At 33.0% G+C, this 24,592-nt stretch overlaps 3 protein-coding genes across 7 annotated transcripts; 2 read left to right on the forward strand and 1 right to left on the reverse strand.

The window, feature by feature from the left end:
• Positions 1-1,464: 1,464 nt before the first annotated feature.
• Positions 1,465-6,230, forward strand: THO5 (THO complex, subunit 5). Its single transcript, XM_039041208.2, has 8 exons — positions 1,465-1,893; positions 2,091-2,381; positions 2,899-3,235; positions 3,345-3,682; positions 3,806-4,062; positions 4,380-4,983; positions 5,058-5,183; positions 5,399-6,230. Exons 1-8 carry the CDS (start codon positions 1,666-1,668, stop codon positions 5,663-5,665), a joined length of 2,448 nt encoding a protein of 815 aa, XP_038897136.1. The 5' UTR covers positions 1,465-1,665; the 3' UTR covers positions 5,666-6,230.
• A 667-nt stretch (positions 6,231-6,897) lies between these two features.
• LOC120085295 (DCL-like protein) lies at positions 6,898-9,770 on the reverse strand. Its single transcript, XM_039041209.2, has 3 exons — positions 9,137-9,770; positions 8,067-8,181; positions 6,898-7,336 (listed from the first exon to the last, which is right to left on the reverse strand). Exons 1-3 carry the CDS (start codon positions 9,520-9,522, stop codon positions 7,154-7,156), a joined length of 684 nt encoding a protein of 227 aa, XP_038897137.1. The 5' UTR covers positions 9,523-9,770; the 3' UTR covers positions 6,898-7,153.
• A 9,112-nt stretch (positions 9,771-18,882) lies between these two features.
• LOC120084481 (cold-regulated protein 27) lies at positions 18,883-21,386 on the forward strand. Of its 5 annotated transcripts, none has more exons than XM_039040270.2 (5): positions 18,883-19,349; positions 19,837-20,043; positions 20,143-20,413; positions 20,780-20,886; positions 20,952-21,386. In XM_039040270.2, exons 1-5 carry the CDS (start codon positions 19,224-19,226, stop codon positions 21,009-21,011), a joined length of 771 nt encoding a protein of 256 aa, XP_038896198.1. In that variant the 5' UTR covers positions 18,883-19,223; the 3' UTR covers positions 21,012-21,386. The 5 variants fall into 5 exon arrangements, with proteins under 5 accessions (XP_038896198.1, XP_038896199.1, XP_038896200.1 ...); XM_039040271.2 differs by having other exon boundaries at positions 20,964-21,386; XM_039040272.2 differs by having other exon boundaries at positions 21,007-21,386.
• The last annotated feature ends 3,206 nt before the right edge of the window (positions 21,387-24,592 follow it).

The following is a 24,592-nucleotide window of genomic DNA, read 5'->3' on the forward strand; positions in this document are numbered from 1 at the left end:
AAAATCCTCACAGAGACGAGGATGGGGAATGCATTCCTACCTTAGCTTGGCCCGATTGCCATCCCTATATATATGCACTCAAATTTAACCTAAGGGTCCGTTTAGTTCGAAGGTATAGAAGGTTGGAATGAGTATTGGAATGGGTATAGGTTTTGTATACCCATATTTGGTTAGAGGTTTGGAGATATTCATTTGGAAAAGTCCTTGATGGATTTTTAATCCCACGAAAATAGGTGGATTTTCATTAAACCTTCCCACTTTTGGCTTTTTTTTTATATATATCCAAATATTTTTATTTTCTCTCTCTGTTTTTCATTCATTTTTAGTTTTTTTTCTTTATCTTCTATTTTTTATTTTCTGTTTCTTTATTTTTTATTTTTCTCTTCTCTTCTTCTTTTTTTAAATTTATTATTTCAATTATTTCTCTCTTTTTTTTTGGTTGATGTTTTTATATGTTTTTTCTTAACATATTTATTATCTTATACTTTAAATTATTTGTCTTTCTATTTTTCTTATTTCTTTCAATTTTTATATTTTTTTCATCTGCTTCTTTTTTTTCTTCTATGAATGAAACTTAAATTAGATTGTTCAAAAATATTTTAGAATATTGATTTAAAATAACAAATTAACTAACAACTAATTGTTTAATATTAACTAGAGTAAATTAATTATTGAAAATTAAATTTGGTTGAATTTAATACTTTATCATTACATAAAATTGTTATTTATTAGCTTTTTAAAAAACATAATTAATTAACTAATAATAGAATGATTTAATTTTTAAACTAAATAATATTTTACACTTGTACTTCTAATTTTAATTTATAATTATAATTAATTTTTAAATTAAAAACATTGTTTAATTATCTAAAACCATTAGTTTATATAGCATCTTTTGTATATATATAAGGCTTATAATTAACTTCAATCAATTAACTAATACTCTTTAATTAACAAAACTATAGAAAAAGAAAGAAAGAAAATAGATATTTTAATTAATTACCAATATTATTTTTATTAAAAATTGATAATATAAATGTACAATATAAAAAATTAATTGACAATAAATACATTAAACCGAAGGATGAGATGGTAAATTTAATTAAATTTTAATGGTTTAAAATTGATTTAATAACTTAATGTAATAAAAACAATCTAACAAACAAAAATTAATTATTAGAATTTATTTTAATTAATTTTATACTTTATAATGACATAAAAAAAAGTATAATACATTCACATACATCCTATTCTCATTCCATACATAATCAAACATAGTTATCTTTAATTAAGATCTTATTTCTAGAAATCTTATTCTCATACATTATTATTTCTCAAGCATTCATAAAACCTTAAATCTAACGGGTTAATTGCAACACCTAACAAAATCTAGGAGGTGATCGATAAAATTAAAAATTTAAGGATGTAGTTGCAATAAATCCTATAGTTCAGGGTGATTTGTGTAATTTTAACTAAATAAATAAAAGAAAAAAATAATAATAATCCGCCCGACCGGCAGCCGATCCCTCCGTCGTGCCATTCCTTGCTAGGTCGATAACTGCGCCGTTTTCTTTTTGTGTCGCTACAAATTTGGCTTCATCCAACATCGAAGCTCGGACCAGAGCATAGCGGGTGACTGAATCAGGCGGGCAACAATCTACGGACATGGACGAGGAGATAGAGGAGGGAATGCTCATAGAAGACGAGACCGATCCCCCGCCACCAGACGGCGATACGGGCAAAATGTCTCCCTACGAAATGCTCCGAGAGAGCAAAAGTTCTGTGGAGGAGATCGTCACCAAGATGCTCTCCATCAAGAAGCATGGCGAGCCTAAAACTCAGCTCAGAGAACTCGTTACACAGATGTTCCTTCACTTCGTAACCCTTCGCCAGGTTCTTGTTTCTATACGCTCTCTTTTTTAGGGTTTTAGGTTATTTCCAGGATTCATTGGTTCGAAATGGCAATTTTTGTGTTATTTTGCCTCGCTAATGCGCTATGCGGTACGACGAACTTCTATTTTGTATTGTAGTAGATTTCAATTTCAAATTGCAGTCATTGATGACTCTCGTGGGATAATGTTTGCTCACAGGCCAACCGATCTATTTTGCTGGAAGAGGACCGAGTGAAAGCTGAAACAGAGCGAGCAAAAGCTCCAGTTGACTTCACGACTTTGCAACTTAACAACTTGATGTATGAAAAGAGTCACTATGTTAAAGCTATAAAGGCCTGCAAAGACTTCAAATCAAAGTATCCTGATATTGAACTTGTGTCTGAGGATGAGTTTTTCCGGGATGCACCCGAAGACATTAAGAACTCCACGAGGTCAAAGGACAGCGCGCACAATCTGATGCTGCAGAGGCTTGACTATGAGGTTTTCCAGGTAGCCTTCAGTTGTTGTTTGCTATTGTCTCTTTGAATTAATCACGGGTGCAGAATGTTTCTGGTAATTAGAGATACTAATACCTCGGTTAGGATGGATAAAAGCATTAACTTCATGTTCTATACCAAAATTTGAGGATTCAGCTTCTTCCTTTTGGTCGATTATGTGGTTCTAAGAAAAATATATTTTGGTCACCCCATAGGCTTAACTACTATTTTCAAGAATTCCGGGAATCTAGCTTGCTTGTGTGCCCTTGACTACTTCTAAAAGACATCCTAAACATTATAATTTGGATCATGACTGCAAACTTATGTCATACCTAAGCTTGAATCTTTCCCTTTTCAGGATGGGTGCATGTATGATGTTTTCCATGTTTTTAGTTTTTATTTGAAAGTTCCAATTTTCCACCTTTATCGACGGGGATGTACATATCTGATTTTTCCCTGTTAGTGAAAATGTTTTTTTTTTCCCTTCATTGCTGCTATTGAGTGTATTGATATATCCATCATTTTATCAGCGCAAAGAACTTTGCAAACGGCGAGATGAACTTGAACAACATAAGAAAAGTCTTCTAGAAGTCATTGCTAATAGAAAGAAATTCTTGTCAAGTCTTCCCTCACACCTCAAGTCCTTGAAAAAGGCATCCTTGCCCGTACAGAATCAGTTGGGAATATTGCAGACAAAGAAATTAAAGCAACACCAACTAGCAGAGCTACTTCCACCTCCTCTTTATGTAATCTACTCCCAATTCTTGGCACAAAAGGAAGCATTTGGCGAAAACATAGAATTGGAGATAGTAGGAAGTGTCAAAGATGCCCAAGCTTTTGCACGCCATCAAGCAAATAAGGAAACTGGTACCTGGGTGTTTATTTTCTTTGGACCATTAGTTGAATAGTTATATTTATATCATATATGATAATTTTTGTATTGTCAGAATTGTTTTAATTTTTTCAAATATTCTAGGTGCATCGACCAATACCGAGAGCAACAAGTTGGAGGATGATGCCCTTGACGAAGATGATGATGGCCAAAGGAGGAGAAAACGGCCAAAGAAGATTCCCGCTAAGGTGGACATTGAGCATGCAGGGATATATCAAGTTCATCCCTTAAAGATCATCCTTCATATATATGGCAATGAAACATGTGAACCCAAGTCAATGAAATTGCTTTCTCTGAAGTTTGAGTGGTTGTTAAAATTGAACGTTATTTGTGTTGGGATTGAAGGATCTCATGAAGGTCCTGAGAATAACATCTTATGCAACTTGTTCCCTGATGATACTGGCCTTGAGCTGCCTCACCAGGTATGAATTCATAAATTTCCATTTATGTTTTGACTGTTCTGCCCCATGCCCCACTCCAACTTACATTTTCAATGAAAGAGGGGAAATCCTTGACTGTATATTATTTTGTTTTAAATGATGCAGTCAGCCAAGCTTGTTGTTGGTGAAACTATTGCATTTAGTGATAAGAGAACCTCTCGACCATATAAGTGGGCCCAACATTTGGCTGGGATTGACTTTTTGCCAGAATTGCCACCGTTGGTGAGTGCACAAGAATCTGCTGGTGGTGAAACTGTTAGAAATGATATTGTATCAGGCCTCTCAATGTATCGTCAGCAAAACCGAATACAGACAGTTGTGCAAAGATTACGCTCTCGGAAAAAGGCTCAGCTGGCTCTTGTGTGAGTCATTGATTTGTATTCAAAGTTTTAATTATGAATGACTTTGAAGAATGATAGAAGATGAGAATGATAGAAGATGGTTATGTAGCTTAGAGATCAAATAAACAATCTGTTGTCTTGTTGCTTTGGTCACTTGCAATTTAGACTAACACCGTATTTTCTCAGGAAAACTATATTTGCCATGTTTACTTTTACTTCTGCTGCATTTTGTATAATGGAATTCTTTTCGGTTGGTGGGAGGATCAATAGTTCAACCAAGTATGGTTTGTGGTTTGTAGTTTGTGTTGAGAAATTGGGATTTTTGTATTGACTAACAGGGAACAGCTTGATTCACTAGAAAAACTCAAATGGCCAGTTCTGACATGTGATGATGTCCCATGGGTTTTGCATAAACCTTTATGCTGTCTGCAAGATTGGTCGCTCGTAGGTTACTCCACAAGGCAGGCATCATCTCTGACTACAATGGAGAAAGAGAAAGTTCAGGATCCAGTAGATGTTGATATGGTTGGAAAATCTGGCATTTCAAGAGAGGAGATTGACGGTGCTAGGGAAGATGGGGAACTTCCTGCGCTAGTTTCATCTACATCTATCTTAAATAATGCTCAAGTTACTCCCTTAAAAACATCCAATCTTGAGCATTCCAAACAGTTGACTCTAATTTCCAAAAGCATTACACCTCAAACCAATTACTCTAGGGTGCTAAGTTTCAATAAACATGATGAAGATTATGAGTTGATGCTAGATGTTGACAGCGACCAGGATGAGCCAGTGCAAACTGAGCTTGCAGCAGATGATTTGGCGTCTGTTCCTTCCAACGACATAACAACAAAGACATGGATGGATTACGGGTCCAAGGAATATTGCCTTGTTATTACCAGGAACACTGAGCCACCTGCCAAAAATCTTAAATTGCAAGCGAAGGTATCATTTTTTTCTCTCGTCAAAATTATATTTGATTGATTTTCTGATTCTTGACATCAATAATGTTATGGCAGATTAAAATCAGCATGGAGTACCCTCTTAGGCCTCCTGTCTTCACTTTGAACCTCTACACGATGAATTCTGAAGAAAACTCTCCTGACTCTGATTGGTATAATGAACTTCGGGCCATGGAAGCTGAGGTAAGGAGGAGGAAAGTTTGTTTTAATCTCCTCACACACCTGAATTTCATTCATCCTCTTGCCTGCACGTAAATAACCAGTACTTTTTCCAAGTGGTGAATGGTGTATGGGATGACATACTGGCATTTTTATGAATTTGACCTCTTCAGAGCTCGAGTACTGGTTATTGACTTGGTAGTTTTTCACTTAATAGATCTGTGTCCTTGGTTTTGTAGGTGAATCTCCATATACTTAAGATGCTGCCTTTGGATCAAGAGAACTACATATTGTCTCATCAAATTTGTTGTCTTGCTATGTTGTTTAACTACTGCATTGGCGAGGAATCCCTGTTCTCTGAAAGGAGAAAGAGCAGTTCTGTCATTGATGTTGGATTATGCAAACCTGTTAGTGGTAGTTTACATGCCAGATCATTTAGAGGAAGGGATCGTAGGAAGATGATATCCTGGAAAGATATTGAATGCACCCCGGGCTATCCATGCTAAGAACTTTTAGGATCTTAACAATATTATGTTAGCACCTCCTGCTACTGTTGCTGGTGGAATCGTTGGAGAAAGTTTGCCTGCCTGAAAAATATGAAGAATGAGATTATTTCTTTTTAGCCAGTTTCTCCAGTATTGAAATATTGATTGATGTAGTGCGAATGGGTGTTTAGATGCCTGATTCCGCAGGACGGTCGACTATAGGTAGATGATCCGCAACCTCCTTGATCTAATACAAGCTTGAATGTTCTGCCAAACCGATCATTTTCTTCCTAGTGCATTTGTTTATGTTCCAATGAGATCGTCTATTGAATAGACTCTTCGGAAATGTTCCAACAGGCTCACAATTCCCAGCATTTCAATCACAGCATTTTAATCGCAGCTTGAGGCATAATTTTTCACGTCATGGAAACTGTTGTAGGTTAAGGCTTATGAGTTACTACTGTATTACTTGACATCCACAATTGTTGCCATTCAATTTTATTGTCGCCTAGTTTAAAATAATGTAAACAATAGAAGAATGATTTTTAAATGATTTGTTATGGTAAAGTGGTTGTGTACTCAAAAACTACGGAAACCCCCACTTGAAAAAAGAATGGTTATTTGAACTCGTTGTCACCTAATTTTGGTTTTGAAAAATAGAAAACTACTTTTCAGAATACTCCCAAATAGCCAGGATTTGCTTCTTTATTTCGAGTTTTATCCCGTAATCCCCAGGATAGAAATAGACAGCAATTCAGGAACGAATCATCTAACACAGCTTTAAAAGAAAGCTACTTGTTTCGATAGCCTGATAAATACAACTAAAGAAAGGCCCGCCTGATTACACAGATCTCCCTCCCTACAGTGTTCTTCATTGTCCAACCTAAAAATGTCAAGAAGGATGTAAAGATCAAAACATAAAATTTAGATTCAAAGTTATAGTTGAGAATGTCCCCATCTGACCAAAGGTGACTAATGCTGAAGTCGACCGAAGTAGTAGTTTAGTTGCAGTATGATATTTTGGTTTAGCCATGATCGAGTACAAGTAGATATATTTTTTTTAACTCAAACCTAATATGACATGAACTCCATATAGAATTAAAGGGATACTTGATTCCAATTCAATAGAGTTTTTCATAGCATAAATACTGGCCATAGTACAAAATGCTATAAAGTTAGAGGATCTTGAGCATATATTCTGAACGCGAAAGAATTTAGGTGGCGAGTAACTGTGAAGAGCAAGAGCTCACCGATTTAATCACTAGAGACTAAGCATAATTGGATCAAGGAAAACTGGAGGTAACTGTTAGGATTTACAAAATTGAATTTTACCAGCACCTTCCTCAAGCAAGAGTCTACATTCACCCTATATCCATCTCGATTTGTGCATTTCAAATCATTAAACACAAGAGAACCACACAGGCGTGGTTGGTCAATTTCAAGCTTTGATATTCAAAGAATTCCTGAAATTGAATGATACAATAGTATGATTAACAGATCTTACACATGTTACCGACGGAAATTCCGTCTACGTCGCCGAAAATGCCTAAGAATGAAGCTTTCTGCGTGAAGAGGATACTTCTTTCTGATCAGACCCTTGATGCACTTCCAATATGAAAAGTCAACCAACTCTCCATCTTTTCTGACTATGAATAAACATCTCGAGCTTTCAAAATCAGGATGATATCCAATCTGCCGACCAAAAAAACACCAATACTTGATCGCTATGATCATTTCAGTTGACAAAGACAGAGCGTATATTCAATGCCCAGATAATTTCAAAGAAAATAGTTTAAAAAATGAAAATGGAACTGCCCATAAGCAGGTTCTTGTTTCAATATCCCATATAATCACTTTTCTCATGGCAAGATATTGGAATTCAAGTCAAGGTATAACCCTTTTGGCAGCATCACATATATACAATCAAGTAAAAAGCCAATGTTTCAACAAAGATCCAAATCATTGCCACTTATCAATGCCCACATTTCTCACTATCGTGCATTGAGAATTACTTGAAGTGTCTTCACTTAAATCATGGGCAACGCATCTTTTACAAAAAAAAATCCACAGTTAATGTAGATCATGAGCAGAGGAGAAGTAACTTTCCCTTCTAATACTTGTTCTGTTCAACAACATTTTATATCTTTCCAAGTCGAACATTATAGACAAATGTTTTAGGATTACAAAGTAAAGCTAGTCAAATGTTCCCGCAATGAGTGATCATGACTGATTGAAGTCAAGATCATCAACAACAATAATCAACGTGTTTCATTGGAAGTAATTAAGAAACTTGATAGTAAACATTTAATTTCTTTACCAGGTCCATGACCAAAGCTTTCTTTCATCCAAGGAAATAGAAAAGAAGCTATACTATAAGCTAAAAACAAGAGACATGTACAAATATGTATGAAGAGAGATATACCGTGATATAATCAATCCCACATCCAATCTTCTTCTCACTCTCGGGATGATATGGAAGCAACCTATCAAGAATCGTTTTCTCGTGCTCTGGGTTTAACCTATCCCCACTTCCATATCTGCATGTGTTTGATTGAAGATGAATAACGAATGGAGATTAAACTCTACCTCATCATGCTGATGAATTCAAGATATAACGTGTTCTCTTTCAGAGAATAGGTGCTCCAACAGTGTGTTCACAAGATCAAAGCATGCAGTCAAGAAATCTCATACATCCAGATGAAGAAAAATAACTATAAAACTGTTAGGTACTTAAGCACCTTGGAGAACCACACCCCAAAAGCCAGCTATTGAGGTGAGAGAGTCAAGCCACTTAAGTACCACATTTGGTCATCCCATTCTAACCCATGTGGGATAAAGGTAACTCATACTATCTTGATTCCTAACAAAAACGTTAAAATTTTCTCTGCACAAAGATATGCTGAAATGATAGCAACTCGAAACTCTTAGTGAAAGATATCAGCATACATGCTACGAATGCCTGATCGTTGAAATTATTATAAAAGAGAGAAGATATATTGAGTTAACAATTGGCTTAGACTACATATTGATATAGGAGTCATCTTAATCATTCATATTATGAAACCCCCTTCATTCATATCATATTGCGAACACTTCAAGCAATATCCATAGGCTAAGAGCCACAGGTTGAGTATGTACTGTTGTTGCAAGAGCCTTTTTTCTTCAATTTTTTAGATTCAAAGTCTTTGGATACGCCATCGCCATGTAATAATTAAATTCGAACAGACTGAATAAAAAATCAAAGAACTTTGAAGAGATTAACTGACAGAACTCGTAATTATTGTCCTTGAGCTACGAAAATTGATGAACATTCCGTAAAAGTTCTAGAATTTCAACCTTAAGTTATGTAGTTCCGTTCATCTTCGAGAACGCGTTTTCATTTTAGCAAAAGCAAGCTCGATATTAACCCAATGACATGGTTGCATAATTTCTATTTGACCAGGCAATCCAAATTCAGTTAAAAAACCAATAAACAAACCAATGGTTGCTTACTTTCCAGAGTGAAGAACCATCCTAACAAAGCCAACTAGAGGAACAGTATCCTCCAAAATCTTGTCCTCCCAATCAACCCAGTCCTCTTCCTCCTCGTCGTCATTTCCACTCTCCTCACTGCTGTCGTCATCCTCCGATAGTCGAGCCAGGTCCCTTGCCGGCGGAACAACCGGTTTTCGCAGCAAATCGGAACTATATTCTTCGTGGCTTCGAATTCTACTGCCTTCAGGGCCAGTTTTTAGGGCACGAGTAGATAGGTGAAACGACGTCATTGGCTGTGTAGGAAAACATAAGATCACTGGTGAAGAGTTGAAAAAGTTTGGATTTAGGGAGTGAGAGGGCACAAATGGCGGTGGCTTCAAAATGGACGCCATGGCCATGAGCATGTCCTTGTTCAATTGAAACAAGGAGCTTGAATTTGCAACTATTGAGAATGAGATGGTAGTCTGCGGTTGCGGAGCATGGTTTTTCTCCCAATTCTCTGAGAAAACGGAGGAAAGAAGAACTGTTAACGGTCACTCACATTATCATCAATCTCATGGATTTGTAGATTCTACCGGATTTCTCTTCAATCCGCATTTTCTGGCCTCGCGGTGTTGCTGAGCTATAGCCGTAGCCGAAGCCAAGCCCTTCCAGTTGGATTTCGAGCCATCAAAATGAGCCTTTCAATCGAAGCCCAAATGTCTTTTTTGGGCCTTTAGCTTCTTCGTTGGGCTCTCACTTAAAAGCGCTCATAAAGTCCAATCGACAGTGTCTCGTCACACCCTTTCTTTTAGGTTAAAATATTGTTTTGGTTGTGTAGTTTGATAATTATTTTATTTTAATTTCTATATTTTGAAATGTCTAATTTTAATCTCGAAAATTTCAATAAAACTTAAAAATAGTCCCTCACATCCAATTGAAAATAAAAACTCAGAAAATAAAAACAGTTGAGTTGGCAAATAAAAATAATAAAATATGATATATAATTTAAACTTCAAGGTTAAAAAATCTTTTTTATTCTAAAAAATGTTTTTCAATTACTTTCTCTCCCCTCCCATCCTCTCTTTCTTCAACAAGAAAACAGGACTAATTGACGAATAATCGATTCTCTGCTCTGTTGAATATTCTTGATTGGTTTAAAATTTAAGGCAAGATGGGTTTGTCATCCGGCGAATTTTCGGTGAAAATTTTGTTGAAGTTGACATTCAACATAGGGAAGCAACCAAAGATCTAATCAATCTAACTACATCAATTTTAGTTAATTAGCATGCATGTTCATAGTTTTCAGTATTTTAGGATTTCTAGTGAATATCTTTCATTAACTACATCAATTTTAGTTAATTAGCATGCATGTTTCTAGTTGGCCCAAATTGGTTGTCCTTTACATTTCACTTTTAGATTGAAGTTTGGGAGCGTTTTTTGTCACTATCCAACAAGGAAAACGAGTTTTTGAACATTTACTATTTGAAGTATAGAGATCAATGACATGCTTTCTAGCAAGATTTACGATTGTTCGGTCCTTTCATTGGTTTTAGATGAGTTGGTTGTTGAGATAACTGACTTTGACTTAATTTGAGGTAAGTGATACTATTACCGGTGCCTTCGTGCTAGACGGCCTAGATTAGATTTACAAAGTTAATTAATGAACTTTAGAAGCATGATTTTGTCTTTGTGATATACTTGTTGCATGACAATTATAAGTATTATGAGCATGTTTGAAATTTCATGTTATGCTATGATCATTGCGGCAGAAACAATACATAAATTATGTATGTGATGCATGATTAGATCAATAGAGCAGTTTACTGTCTCGCCTTGATGCATATTTTATTTTAGAGGATCGACGGGTCTAGTTTCATGTTTGACGGTGTGCCTTCGAGCCCCTGGACCTGCGTGAATCGACAGGTTCACGTTCATGTACTTTTCCATATTTGACGGTGTGTCTTCGGGCCACTAGACTTGCGTGAATCGACAGGTTCACATCCATGTTACTTTTCCATGTTTGACGGTGTGCTTTCAGACTGTTAGACATGCGTGAATCGACATGTTCACGTTCATGTTACTTTTCCATGTTTTAACGGTGTGCTTTCGGGCCGCTAGACATGCGTGAATCGACAGGTTCACATTCATGTTACTTATCCATATTTGACGGTGTGCTTTCGAGCCATTAGACATGCGTGAATCAACAGGTTCACGTTCATGTTACTTTTTCCATGTTTACTGTGTGCTTTCGGACCGCTAGACATGCGTGAATCGACAAGTTCACGTTCATGTTATTTTTCCATGTTTGACGGCGTGCTTTCGGGCCACTATTCACATACATGTTACTTTTCCATGTTTGACGGTGTGCTTTTGAGCCTCTAGACAGGCGTGAATCGATAGGTTCACGTTCATGTTACTTTTCCATGATTGACGGTGTGTCACTAGGGGACTAGACATGCAAGTTAAGGCGAGTCAGGTTATCCCCTTAGTTAGCCATTCAGGAACAACTTCACCATGAAAATTCCACTAACCACAAGCATTCACTATATATGAATGCACAACTCAATCCCGGTAATGGAATCATTTACTGGGTATTGTTATACATATCCTTTATTCCTTTATGTTTTTTTTTTTTTTTTTCAGGGAATGACAGGAACAAGTTGGCGAATGACAGACAGGACCCGTGATAAAGCCATATGGGGACAAGAGAAATTGCTTTTGCTCAGTCTATGTTTTTGTCATATGAATGTTTTGAAACTAGAATTTAATGTGAGATAATAAATTTTCACGTTTTGAATGTTTTCTTTATGAATATTGTTTTTTTTTAAAGGACCCTGAATAAAAGTTTTATTTATTTATTTATGAGTTTATTTTAGAAAAACTATCCTTATTGTCTTAATGATTTTTTTTTTTTAACAAAATATATAGGTTTTAAATGTGTATTTAGTCGTAACGGCCTTTGTCAGAGTACTCGAAAGGTCGGGTCGTTACAGTTGGTATCGGAGCCTAAGTTTTAGGTTCTATAGACTGACTTACGATGTAAGTCTTCGTTTTGTGTCTCTTATGGCTATTCACGGATCCTTTGTCCTCGTCAGATATGTTCTTTCATTAATTGTTTTATGGAAAGTGTGTTTAAAAGCCTTCAAGTCTAAACTTTGTATTGACTAATTGTTATTGCTAGTTCAACGATCTGGAAGAAGTTAATATGGGATGACTATTTTGTTGGTGTTATGGAAATAAAGAAGGATCATAATAAGGTCATTTGGCGTTAGTTTAATTCATGGAAGGATTGTTAGAAACAAACATATATTTCTCTTCAGGGATATTGAAACCTGATAGAATTATGAAGTGTTATGCATTTATGACATGAAAGGAAGAAATGGATGTATTTGGTTAAGCTATAGAATACGGTAGGTGAACTGAAAATTCACTGGGGAACAATATTAAGTTTTGCATTACGAGAATAAAACTAGTGGTGCTACAGGGAACTTTATCACAAGGCAAATGTTCTTAGTTACGAGATTAAAGTTTCTTTAAAAGATAAGAAAGAGGTGAAAAAGAGACTATGAATTCTATTAAGAATTAGTAGATATTAAAGTCAGGTCATGCTCACTTTCATGGTACCGAAGTTGGTGGACCAAGTAATGTATGGTGTTTTGGTTCTTTATGTAACGTGCCTAAAAGGAAGAAGAATTACTAGATGGAGCATAAAGTGATAGTATGAGGAACTCTTTACATGACCTAGTTAAGATGAATTGGTTAAGGAATGTAACGACCCAAATTCAGGAGGGGTAGATGAATGAACCGATATCACATTGAATGAGAGGGGAATCCTGAGGACATGAAAGTATGGTTAAGAAAGGCTTAAAAGAATTGGGAGTGTCTACCTATACTAACCAGGTGCACCTTCCTTTTTGGTGGCTTAATCATAAGAACTCCAAAATTAAGTGTGAGGGAAAATGAAAGTATTTGAGATTTTTTTTTTTTTTTTTTTTTTTTTTGAGAAGGTAAGAGAATTAATGTTTTGAGATTAAGAACATGGGTGTTTAAGATAGGTATATGTGTTTGCGAACCTTTGGAATTGGTATGAACAATCCTATTACGACATGGAACTTTAGATCTTCGTATTTGTTAGTTGAATGAATATCATGCCTAAACCATTGGTCCTGGAACTCAGTTTTAGTATGAGAATTTGATTAAGTCAGGAAATCACGCGTTGGAAGAGTGCTTGAAAAGCTACTTCAGATTATAGTGGAGTTGGAGGAGATATTATAAGTGGAGATATTAGTAGCAATAGTTGTTCGAGAACTATTGACATGGAATAATAATGCTTTATTAGTTAAAAGGTATGTCGTTGCTAATGTTATCAAGGTTTAAATGATCTTGATTTTAGGCATAAAATTAGAACAAGAAACAAATGATATCATTAATTTGACTTTAAAGGTGAAAGTATTTTAGCTCCAAGTAAAATACAAGTGGTACGAGAGTTGAAGTAGCCAAGTCACAAATACATAACAAAAAGGCAATTTTCTTATGCCTAATGTTTGTCTTAAGCAGAAGTTTTGTATGCTAAGGAGGTATATGAAAAACCAGTCTCATGTGTTGGACTACGAGTGCTTACATTTGAATGAAAACATGAGTTACGATGAGCAATCTAGGGAAAATTCTTGTTAGAGTGGTGAAGGCTTTCTGAAACTTGAAGACAATGCTAGTTAGAAGTTCCTTGGCAGAATTATCGGTCTGAAGAAGCGATTTGGAAACATGTGAATAAGACAAGAACTAAGTATCACGAGACTTTAACGACTTGAACTTTCGAGGACGAAAGTCTCTTAAGAAGGGAAGAATGCAACATCACGAATTTCAAAAAAATTTAAATTAATAATCTAAAATTATTGAGTTTAAATTTCCCTTTCATTTAGAAATTGGGATTAAATTGGAATAATTGAAAATTTTTTATTAGTTAAATGATTAGATATTCGAACTAATTATCTTGAAAATATCGAATTTTGTTTCTATTTGATTTTGGATTTTAGGGCCAACTTTTAAAAAAAAAATTAAGGAGATAATTAACTTCATGTGGTTTTGAATTGATTTAAATATTTGGAAGGATTTAATTTGTATCAAATTGATGGTCCTATGCCATTTAATTTTGTTTTTTGAAGTCTAAATTAAGATAATTTGAAAAGTTAATTGATTTATTAATTTAATATAATCTTTGGAGATTTTGGAGATATTGTGATAAAATATTTTATTTGTCTTTTCAAATTTTAAAAAAAATAAAAGAATTGAGATTTTTTGAAATTAAAGAGTAAAAAGAGGCCAAAAATCGGGGAGAAAGCAATTCGATTTTTAGCGACAACTTCCACAAAATTGTTGATTTCCAGAATTTAAACTGTTGGATCATACTCAATTTTGGTCAGTCTGTCCGAGACATATAGCGTTTTATTCTGAACGGTTGGATCGTTGTTTGAAGCTCTAGTTTGTTCGTAATCATTGTTGAATAAAATCTGTAAAACTAGAAATTCTCCTTCTCTCTCACTCTCACAAACTCTCCTCATGCAAGACCCTCACTACCAGCCTCTAGCCTAAACAATTTATGCCGTCCAACAACAACACCTGCTGCTTATCTATGGTTTCTACTGTTGCTGATACTATTGTTACCGAAATTGATATTTTGGGTAAGTTTTAGAATTCTTGGAGGTTCTTGACCACCCATTAGCTTTTGGCCCAAATTAGTTGATATCCTTTATGTTTCGCTTTTAGATTGAAGTTTGGGAGCGTTTCTATCAATATACAACAAGGTTGAACATTTACTATTCGAAGTTTGGAGATCAATGGCGTGCTTTCTTGCAGGATTTATGATCGTTTGGTCCTTTCGTTGGTTTTAGCTCAAGTAAATTGTTGGAGTTGGTTGTCAAGATAACTGTCCTTGACTTAATTTGAGGTAAGTGGTACTATTACCGGTGCCTTCATGCTAGGCGGCCTAGATTAGATTTACAAAGTTACTTAATGGACTTTAGAAGCATGATTTCGTCTTTGTGATATACTTGTTGCATGACAGTTATAAGTATTATGAGCATGTTTGAACTTCCATGTTATGTTATGATCTGTGCGGCGGAAACAGTACTGAAATTATGTATGTGATGCATGATTAGACTAATAAGGTAGTTTACTGTCTTGCCTTGATGCATGTTTTATTTCAGAGGACCAACTGGTCTAGTTTCATATTTAACAGTGTGTCTTCGGGCCGCTAGACATGCGTGAATTGACAAATTCGCGTTCATGTTACTTTTCCATGTTTGACGATGTGCCTTCGAGCTGCTAGACATGTGTGAATCGACAAGTTCACGTTCATGTTAATTATCCATGTTTGACAGTGTGCTTTCGGGTTGCTAGACATGTGTGAATTTACAGGTTCACGTTCATGTTACTTTTCTATGTTTGACGGTGTGCTTTTAGGCCACTAGACATGCGTGAATCGACAGGTTCACGTTCATGTTACTTTTCCATGTTTGACGGTGTGCTTTCAGGCCACTAGACATGCGGGAATCAATAGGTTCATGTTCATGTTACTTTTTCCATGTTTGACGGATGCTTTCGGACTGCTAGACATGCGTGAATCGATAGGTTCACATTCATGTTACTTTTCCATGTGTTGACGGTGTGTTTTCGGGCCGCTAGACATGCGTGAATCGATAGGTTCACGTTCATGTTACTTTTCCATATTTGACGATATGCTTTCGAGCTGCTAGACATGCGTGAATCGACATGTTCACGTTTATGTTACTTTTCCATGATTGACGGTGTGCCACTACGCCACTAGACATGCAAGTTAAGACGAGTCAGATTATCCCCTTAGTTAGCCATTCAGGAACAGCTTCACCATGAAAGTTCCACTACCCACAAGCATTCACTGTATATGAATGCACAACCTGATCTCGGTAATGGGATCAATTACTGGGTATTGTTATACTCATCCTTTATTCCTTTATTATTTTTTTTTTTTCAGGGAATGACAGGAACAGGTTGGCGAGTGACAGACAAGATCTGTGACAGAGCCATATGGAGACAAGAGAAATCGCTTCCACTTAGTCTATGTTTTTGTCATTTGAATCTTTTGAAACTAGAATCTAATGTGAGACAGCAAATTTTAACGTTTTGAATGTTTTCTTTATGAATATTATTTTTTTAGGGACCCCAAATAAAAGTTTTATTTATTTGTTTTCGAGTCTATTTTGGAAAAACTATCCTTATTGTCTTAATGATCTTTTTTTTTTTTAAAAAAAAAAAACAAAATATCTAGATTTTAAATGTGTATTTAATCATAACGACTTTTGTCAGAGTAATCAAAAGGTCGAGTCGTTACAATCCTACTTTCCATTTAATCCAATTTTAAATGTGAAATTGGGTTAATTGATATTAAAACCAAAGCTATAAATATGAAATTCTCAAATTCAAAATCAAATAAACAAAATTAATACTTTTGAATTTCATAATTTCAAAAAATTAATAAACAAATTTCATAATTTTGAATTTCATAAATTCAAATTTTAATAAACTAATTAAATCAATTTAATTCAAAATAATGTAGTTCTGTGATTCAAGAGGCATCCAAATTATTGTTTCAAGCTCTACACTAAAGACTATTCAAAATAATGAAATCGTTAGTAAACAAAATCAAATTTATTATCATCAAAATATTAATTAATTAGAAATAAGAGCCAAAAAACCAACACATTAATTCATTGCTAAAGTAATTGAATAGATTATCTTAACCATCATTCAGTCTAATATAATTGTGGATTGTGCAATATGCTATTAGTGTGATTTTTTTGTGTTGAGTGGTAAGAAGGCTAATGTTTGGATTGTACAACATGTTATTAGTATAACTTTTAGTGGTAAGAAGTTGATCGAGCATGTGATAAAAAAAGTATTAAAGTGAAGTGAAATGAATGTTTTAGTGAAAAAATTTATGTGCTCTAAAATTGTTACTAGTTTTAAATGCAATAAAAATTAAAATAATATATAATCAGACATATTGCAAATATCAAAATTAAAAATTTTAAAAATAATCTATATATTAAAAATTTGAAAATTAAAAATTAAAATAATACATAAAGATATTTTTTTAATTCAAAATTAAAACAATATATAAATAAAGAATTAAGAAATGCAAGAAAAAAAGATTAAAAAAAAAAAAGAAAAGCGGATGCCTTCAATGAGAGTAAAAAATTGTAATTGATTTTATATGAAATAAAAATTGAAGTTTAAATTAAAATAATATATAAACATGTATATTACAAAATTTAATATTAAAAAAATTTACGTATTAAAAATTTAAAAATTTTAAATTAAAATAATGTATAAAGTGATCTTTTAAATTCAAAATAAAACTAATTTAGTTTAGTAGTTTTATTTTGAATTTAAAAGACATTGAAGACATTCATTATTTTAATATGTAAATTTTTTTAATAAATTCAAAATAATAAGAAATACAACAAAGAATTTTTTTAAAAAAAAAACGAATGTTTTTTTAGAAATAAAAATAGATAAAATAGAAATGAAACGAGAAGTTTCCTTTCTCAAAATTTGTCAATTTTCTAAAAAGAGAACAGTTATTAAATAAATATGTTTTTTTTTTATGAGAATAGAAACAGAAAATAAAAAATAAAAAACGAAAATATTATCAAACATCTCTAATCTATGAAACACAGACACAGATACAACTACACGATACGGATACGATCGGATACGGTGATTCGTCAATTTCTAAAAAACCAAGATACGGATATGTCTAAAGATGCGCCATTTTTTTTATATATTTCTAAAAAAACGAGGATACTGATACGTTGAAAATACATTTTTTCTTCAAAAAAATCTAGGATATAGATAAATTTAACATACAAGTTAATAACAATAGCACAAAACAGAATACAAACATTGAAATACAATACAAAAAAAGCAATATCTAAGATGTTGAAGTACAATAGTTAATAAAATGTAATAGGAAAATGATTCATATAGCAAAGAAGAAGAAAAAGAAGATTAGAGAGAAAAGTATGAAGATAAACGAAGAACTTATTGTTGAAGATATCCAAATGATTTATATTTTGGTGTACTTTGTGGGGACTCAAATGTGAATTTGGAGTTTAGATGATTATAGTCTAGGATTTGATCCATTATTTATTTATTTTTCTTTTAGTTTTAGACTCGAGTAGTGAGCTTTTTAAATAGGTTGTCTAATTTTAGATTGGAAAAATTAGATAAGTTACTTGTCTTTTTTTCTTTAAAAAAATTACGCATAGAAATAGATACGTCAAATCGCGTGTCAGATACGTATCTGGAAAGTATTTAAAAGTATCGATATCGATATTCGATACGTGTCTTATACTGATTCTTTACCTTAAAGTATCTGTGCTTCATAGTCCCTAATTAATAATTTATTTTCAATTTTTTGTTTGGTTATGCTACCAAATAAATTCTAATTTTTTTTCCCTAGGAATAAGATATTTATCTGGCAGTTATCAACATAACATTTGGTATTTTCTAGGGAAAAGAAAAAGGGAGGAAATAAAAGAGTTTCGGCTGTTTGACAGTTAAAAAAGTGCCGCCACCGAAATAAAATATTGTGATAAAAAGTATCTGTACTTCATAGTCTCTAATTAATAATTTATTTTCAATTTTTTGTTTGGTTATGCTACCAAATAAATTCTTTGTTTTTTCCCCTAGGAATAAGATATTTATCTGGCAGTTACCGGCATAACATTTGGTATCTTCTAGGGAAAAGAAAAAGGGAGGAAATAAAAGAGTTTCGGCTGTTTGACAGTTAAAAAAAGCGCTGCGACCGAAATAGAATATTGTGATAAAAAGGGCCGAAGATATTTCAGTTGGTCCAGATAATATCTGCCCGATTCCTCAGCGTTAATCAACACTTTGTTGACGTGGCACATGTAGGCCCATTGCCGTGTGTAAAGCCGTGACAACTGTGAAGGTTCTTCTGTCCCAAAACACCGCCTCTCTCTCTCCTCTTCGATATCTCTCCCACTGGCCCGCTTCCATCTTTCTTCCCTCTCTCTGTCGCCACTGCAAATCTGGAGATAATCCTTCATCTTCTTCCCCATTCATGGAGTTGTTACCTCGAAACTTGGAGAATCTCAAGGCCGTAGAAACTCGCTCTGACTCAATCGTCTCTGAATTCGCCAAGGACGAGTCTACCGAGTTTGCCCTCCCGGTGGTATCTTCTAGCCAGGTACTGTTACCCTACTTTCTTCCTTATACTTCAGATTATCTTCGTTTTAGATGTTTTTGTTGTTCCGATCAGGTTTTGCTTCTGTGATGTTTCGTATCTTCAATTTCATGCTCTGTCACCATAGACTACACTGTTTCTCTTTATTTTCGTGTTAAAAGTGAAAATATACGAATTAAACAATTGAAAGAAAGAGGAAGGGCAAGAATACAGTACTGCTTTCGCACTTACCTATCGTGGCTGAAGGATTTTTGTTTTGTATTTTGTTCGGCTCTGTTTGGATCGATCTTGCCCTTTGTCGATGGAATTTGTAGGGCGTTGTAAGGGGTTTGGATCTTTGGCAAATTATTCTGGAAATTCAACACGAGTTTTGATTGTTCAACATTATGATTTGTGATTAAGATGACTAATAGTAGCGTTTTTCCGTTATTTAGTAAGATAGACCATGAACTTGCCGCGGGAATTGCTGATAATGCGGTTTCGGTTTTAGGGCACTCATATGACGGATTCTGTACCTTCTGATTGGACCGATGAGAAGCACCATTTGTTTCTTGAATCCATGGAGGCATCGTTTGTCAGCCAAATGTTTGATTCTGTGCATTCAGTTGGTTCCTGCCCCAGCAAGGAAAATTCTTCACGCGCAAAATTGCTCGGCCAAAGCCAATCCGCCTCTCATGTTCATTCACATTTTGGCCAGGTTCAGTTCCAATTGCTTTTTCTTTATGAGTTTTAACTCTTTTCTGATCATGGCTTGTAAATTCTCTTTTTGTTCTTTTCCTTGCTTTTATCTACTCAGTTTAAGGTTCTTCGACGAGGCAGCTGGAAGAACATTAATTTTGAACCAACTGAATCTCGGTCGAATTTATTAAATGATTACCAAGCTCTCTCACATAATCCTTGGATACACCACTTTAGAGCTGCTCGTAAAAACAAAAATGTTGCGTGCAAAAGTCAATCTATCGGTTCAAGAGGGAGGAATTCGTTGCCATTCGGAGCAGCTAATAATTCAGGATCTATGCGTGCTTCCGACTCTGATTTGTCCCAGCAATTTATCAGCAGTAATAAAGGTGGATCTTTTGGCTTTAGAACATATAAATGATCAATATTTTATATATAGATGTGTGCCTCCCTTTGGTTGTAATTATAATTTAGTTTATCAAGTTTAAGTTTGCTAGTTAGTGAATAATGATTCTACGTTGGGGAAGATGTTTGCTGTGTCTAATCTTTACTACCAGAAAGTTCCGAGTAAAAACAGATTAATGTGACTGAAGTGAAACTCAACTTCTTCTTGTAATCTGCTATGTTCGAGTTCCCATTATGATTTTAATTTCAATTGTACGACAATCAAAATTGCACTGATGTGAAGCTGAATTATTTCAGATGATAAATGACTGTTTAAATTTTAAGCTGGACAAATGATTTTCATGTTGCAGAAGTATCAGATCAGAACTTTGTTGATGAAGAAGCTGAAAAAGGAAGCAGTGATTGTAATGCCAAAAGGGTCAAAACTCCACAAACCAATGCTTTGATCAATGACCAGGTAATTCAAGTGATATAAACTTAACTACCATCTCTTGCTCCAAAATGATCACTGATTTCTTTTAGGTGTTCCTTAAGTTCCATGAAAAGGAGATGATGTTTAACAAGAATTCTATTACAGCCTGAAGATAGCTAGATCCCAGATTGTCGCCAAGACGTGGCAAAAGACTTACCGACTACTTTTCTAACTCGGGAAAGGCTATAGAAGATCAAAGATTGTTGGTGGTCTATAATGCTCCTTTTGATGTTCTTGGGGTTTTTTCTTTTTCTGGTAATGTAAGTTCTAATACTTTTGGGTATCTGCAGTTACGTAGTAACTAGAAAATCAGCAGCTATGTTTTTGACTGGGTAAATGTGTATGGTATTGTCATTCAGCATATGTGTATATATGTATTTCTTTTGGTATAACAAGATTATGAAACATTTTTTTCTAGTTTTCTCCCCTTTTGATAAACAGAAGCCTGAAATGAAATTGTAAGAAAATTCTAATTTTCTCCTCAATTGTTCATAAAATGTTTATTTGAACAAGATTTTTATGCCATTGATTGTTTGTCAATTGAAATAGATGTTTATTCACATCATTTTGTTTCTTTAGCTTTGTCCATTAAATAGAGATAACCAAATTTTCTCTATTGCCTGTGATTGGTCATTTCTCCTTCACAGGTTTGGATTTTTGAAGTTTGTTTTCATCTTTGTTTGTGGTTGACATGAACCTGAAAAGAAGACATTGGTTTTTCATTTTGATAAATTGGAAAATAATATACACCGGACAAAATTCAGAGACGAGTCTTGTGGGTGGATGTGTCATAATTTGTATGGATATGGATCATTTAGCATGATGTTCAAGTGCCAAAGTTAAAAATTATTTTTTAAAAAAATGTCTGATTTTTTTACCATATTGACATCTATCAAAGGCTCAATCTTAAGGCAAATTGACAACGAAAATCGAAATCCTGGCCAGTTTTCAAAAATAAAAACTAATTTTTGAAAACCCTTCCCTTCCCTTCCCCACCCCCCCCCCCCCCAAAAAAAAATCATGATAAAACAAAGAAATTCAATGAATGAATGTAATATTTGTAAATTCGAATTTCTCCTCAAATAACGTAATACAAACTATTTGAAAACTATTTGAATTCAAGTACCACAATTCGATAACTTGAAATAAATAATAAGAGAAACATTTAACCCAAAAAGAAAAAAATTCACAATGTAAATTTGCTCACTGCCGAACCAAAATGCTAAAGAATAGAAATTTCGGTGCTCTCGACCTTCTCTTCTTCTTCAGCTGCATAAAGATACCTTCGGCTCACTTACAAAATTCTTTCTTCATTCACAAACATATATACAATGTGTGTTTCTGCCGCTTAATAATGGACAGGGCCCATTAACATTAAAATAAATCAAGAAATAATTCATGCATATTTCTTGTTTTATAAGTGCTCCACCGCCCAAATTTCTTCTTCTCATAATTACTCACCTATCCAATAACCAACACAAATTTTTGCTACATCGGTCCGATTTTCGGTGCTTTTATGTACGTTCTTAAGATCAGCTTAGGGCATCGGCAAGAAGAAGCGGAGTGAACAAACCATAGCTTTTATTTGGTGAATTTCTAGTTTTACAGATTTTATTCAGTAGCAATTATAAACAAATTATAGCTTTAAACAATGATCCAACCATTCAAATGAAACTCCACATGTCTCTAATCAGACTGACCAAATTTGAACACGATCCAACGGTTCAAACTCCAGCAATCGACAATTTTGTGAAAGCTATCGCTAAAAAACCGAATTACTTTCTCTCCAATTTTTTTCCTCTTTTTACTATCATTTAATTTCGAAAAAATCTCAACTCTTTTGTTTTTTTCAAATTTTTAAAAGATAAATAAAATATTTTATCACAATATCTCAAAAGATTCTATTAAATTTATAAATCAATTAACTTTTTAAATTATCTTAATTTAGACTTTAAAAACCAAAATTAAAAGGCATAAAATCCATCAATTTGATACAAGTTAAATCCTTCAAATATTTAAATCAATTCAAAACCACATAAAATTAATTATCTCTTATTTATTTATTTTTAAGTTGACCCTAAAATTCAAAATCAAATGAAGTAAAATTCAATATTGTCAAGATAATCAGTTCGAATATCTAATAAATTAAATTAAATTTAATCAATAATTTTTTTTCCAATTATTTCAATTTAATTTCAATTTTTCAAATGAAAGGAAAATTTAAACTAAATAATTTTAGATAATTAACTTAAATTTTTCTAAAATTCGAGATGTTACAAATATCCTCTCGAATTGCAAGGATTTATGTTGACGGACTTCAAAGTCTAGATCTATAGAATGAACTGCTACTCCCAATAGATTTCCTTCCGATTTTCTAATAATCACACTTATTTTATTGATGAAGAATCAGACTTTCAGGTTGCATCTACATTAAGTTTATGTGAGGACGAGCCTTATTGTGAGGATAAGAAAAAATCTTGAGTAGGTTGCGGTATTGTATGCCTATATTTGTATTATATTTATGAAATTAAATATGATAATTTTACATACATTTAATAGATTCATTAATTAAATAAATATATTTCAATATATTAATAAGAATGAATTAATTATAAATCAATAATAATTTTAACTATAAATACTTGAAATTGAGTAATTTATCATTAAAATTAACCAGCTAATATACCTAATGAATCTCATATTAATTATAATATAATATTTAATTATTTTTAATTAATTAAACATTAATAATTCTAATTTTAATAAATTACATAAGAAAATATATTTTAATAAAAAATATATTATATAAAAATTAAAAAAATGAGATAAAAATATGATATGCTAATAAAGAATATTAGTAAAGAATACTATTTTTTTTTTTATAAATATGATAGGTTAATAATGAATAAAGAAATAAAATTTAGACACAATAAATAATTTACCGATCATAAATAATGAATAATGATCATATGCTCATAATGAAATATCATATTAAAATTAATCTTAGTAAATAATTGTTTGATTATAAAAAAAACAATACCTAATCAATTATTGTTATTGTAAAATGAATTTTTCTACTAACTAAATTATAGTTTACTAATTAAATATATTTGAGATATTGTTAACCAATTAATTTTTATTATAAAAATAAATTAAGTAAATATTTTAGTTTATTATTAATTTTTTATTAAAACAAATATTTATGTTAATTTTATTAAATTAATATTAATTAATTAACTATATTTAAAATAAAATTATATAATAAAATGAAAAACAGACAAAAAAGGGGAAAAAAAGAAAATACAAAAGAAAATTAGGAAAATAGGATGCATGAAAATTGTTTATTCTCAGACAAAATATTAAAAACGGTGAAACAAATTTATTTTTTAGATGCGCGTATCAATTTTCATGTATAAAACTCTTAAACCAAACGATTGTTGAATCAACGGAAGTAATTATCCATTGATCAAATGGGAATAAAAATTCAATCGATAATTTTTCTTAAAGATAATTTATTTTTTTAGATATTTTAAAAGATACTTTTAGATAACTTTTTTTTAATGACTACTTTTGGATAACTTAATTTCAGATAAATTATTATTCTCTTACTTTTAGATAACTTAATTTCAGATAAATTATTATTCACTTTATAATTATCAATAAAACTTTCTTTTTCACATTTAATTATGCC

Source organism: Benincasa hispida, chromosome 9, assembly GCF_027475165.1.
Source record: "Benincasa hispida cultivar pf3 chromosome 9, pf3_genome.v1.1, whole genome shotgun sequence".
NCBI classification, from domain to species: domain Eukaryota; kingdom Viridiplantae; phylum Streptophyta; class Magnoliopsida; order Cucurbitales; family Cucurbitaceae; genus Benincasa; species Benincasa hispida.

What these genes read in the sequence shown, in the direction of transcription:
- THO5 (XM_039041208.2), top strand. Translation starts at nt 1,666, where the DNA reads ATGGACGAGGAGATAGAGGAGGGAATGCTCATAGAAGACGAGACCGAT. An exon ending in AAGGCTCAGCTGGCTCTTGT is followed by an intron (nt 4,063 to 4,379) that starts GTGAGTCATTGA and finishes ATTGACTAACAG; the next exon opens with GGAACAGCTTGATTCACTAG. An exon ending in ATCTTAAATTGCAAGCGAAG is followed by an intron (nt 4,984 to 5,057) that starts GTATCATTTTTT and finishes ATGTTATGGCAG; the next exon opens with ATTAAAATCAGCATGGAGTA.
- LOC120085295 (XM_039041209.2), bottom strand. Translation starts at nt 9,522, where the DNA reads ATGCTCATGGCCATGGCGTCCATTTTGAAGCCACCGCCATTTGTGCCC. An exon ending in ATGGTTCTTCACTCTGGAAA is followed by an intron (nt 8,182 to 9,136) that starts GTAAGCAACCAT and finishes AAACACATGCAG; the next exon opens with ATATGGAAGTGGGGATAGGT. An exon ending in GTGGGATTGATTATATCACG is followed by an intron (nt 7,337 to 8,066) that starts GTATATCTCTCT and finishes TTTGGTCGGCAG; the next exon opens with ATTGGATATCATCCTGATTT.
- LOC120084481 (XM_039040270.2), top strand. Translation starts at nt 19,224, where the DNA reads ATGGAGTTGTTACCTCGAAACTTGGAGAATCTCAAGGCCGTAGAAACT. An exon ending in TTCATTCACATTTTGGCCAG is followed by an intron (nt 20,044 to 20,142) that starts GTTCAGTTCCAA and finishes TTATCTACTCAG; the next exon opens with TTTAAGGTTCTTCGACGAGG. An exon ending in ATGCTTTGATCAATGACCAG is followed by an intron (nt 20,887 to 20,951) that starts GTAATTCAAGTG and finishes GATTTCTTTTAG; the next exon opens with GTGTTCCTTAAGTTCCATGA.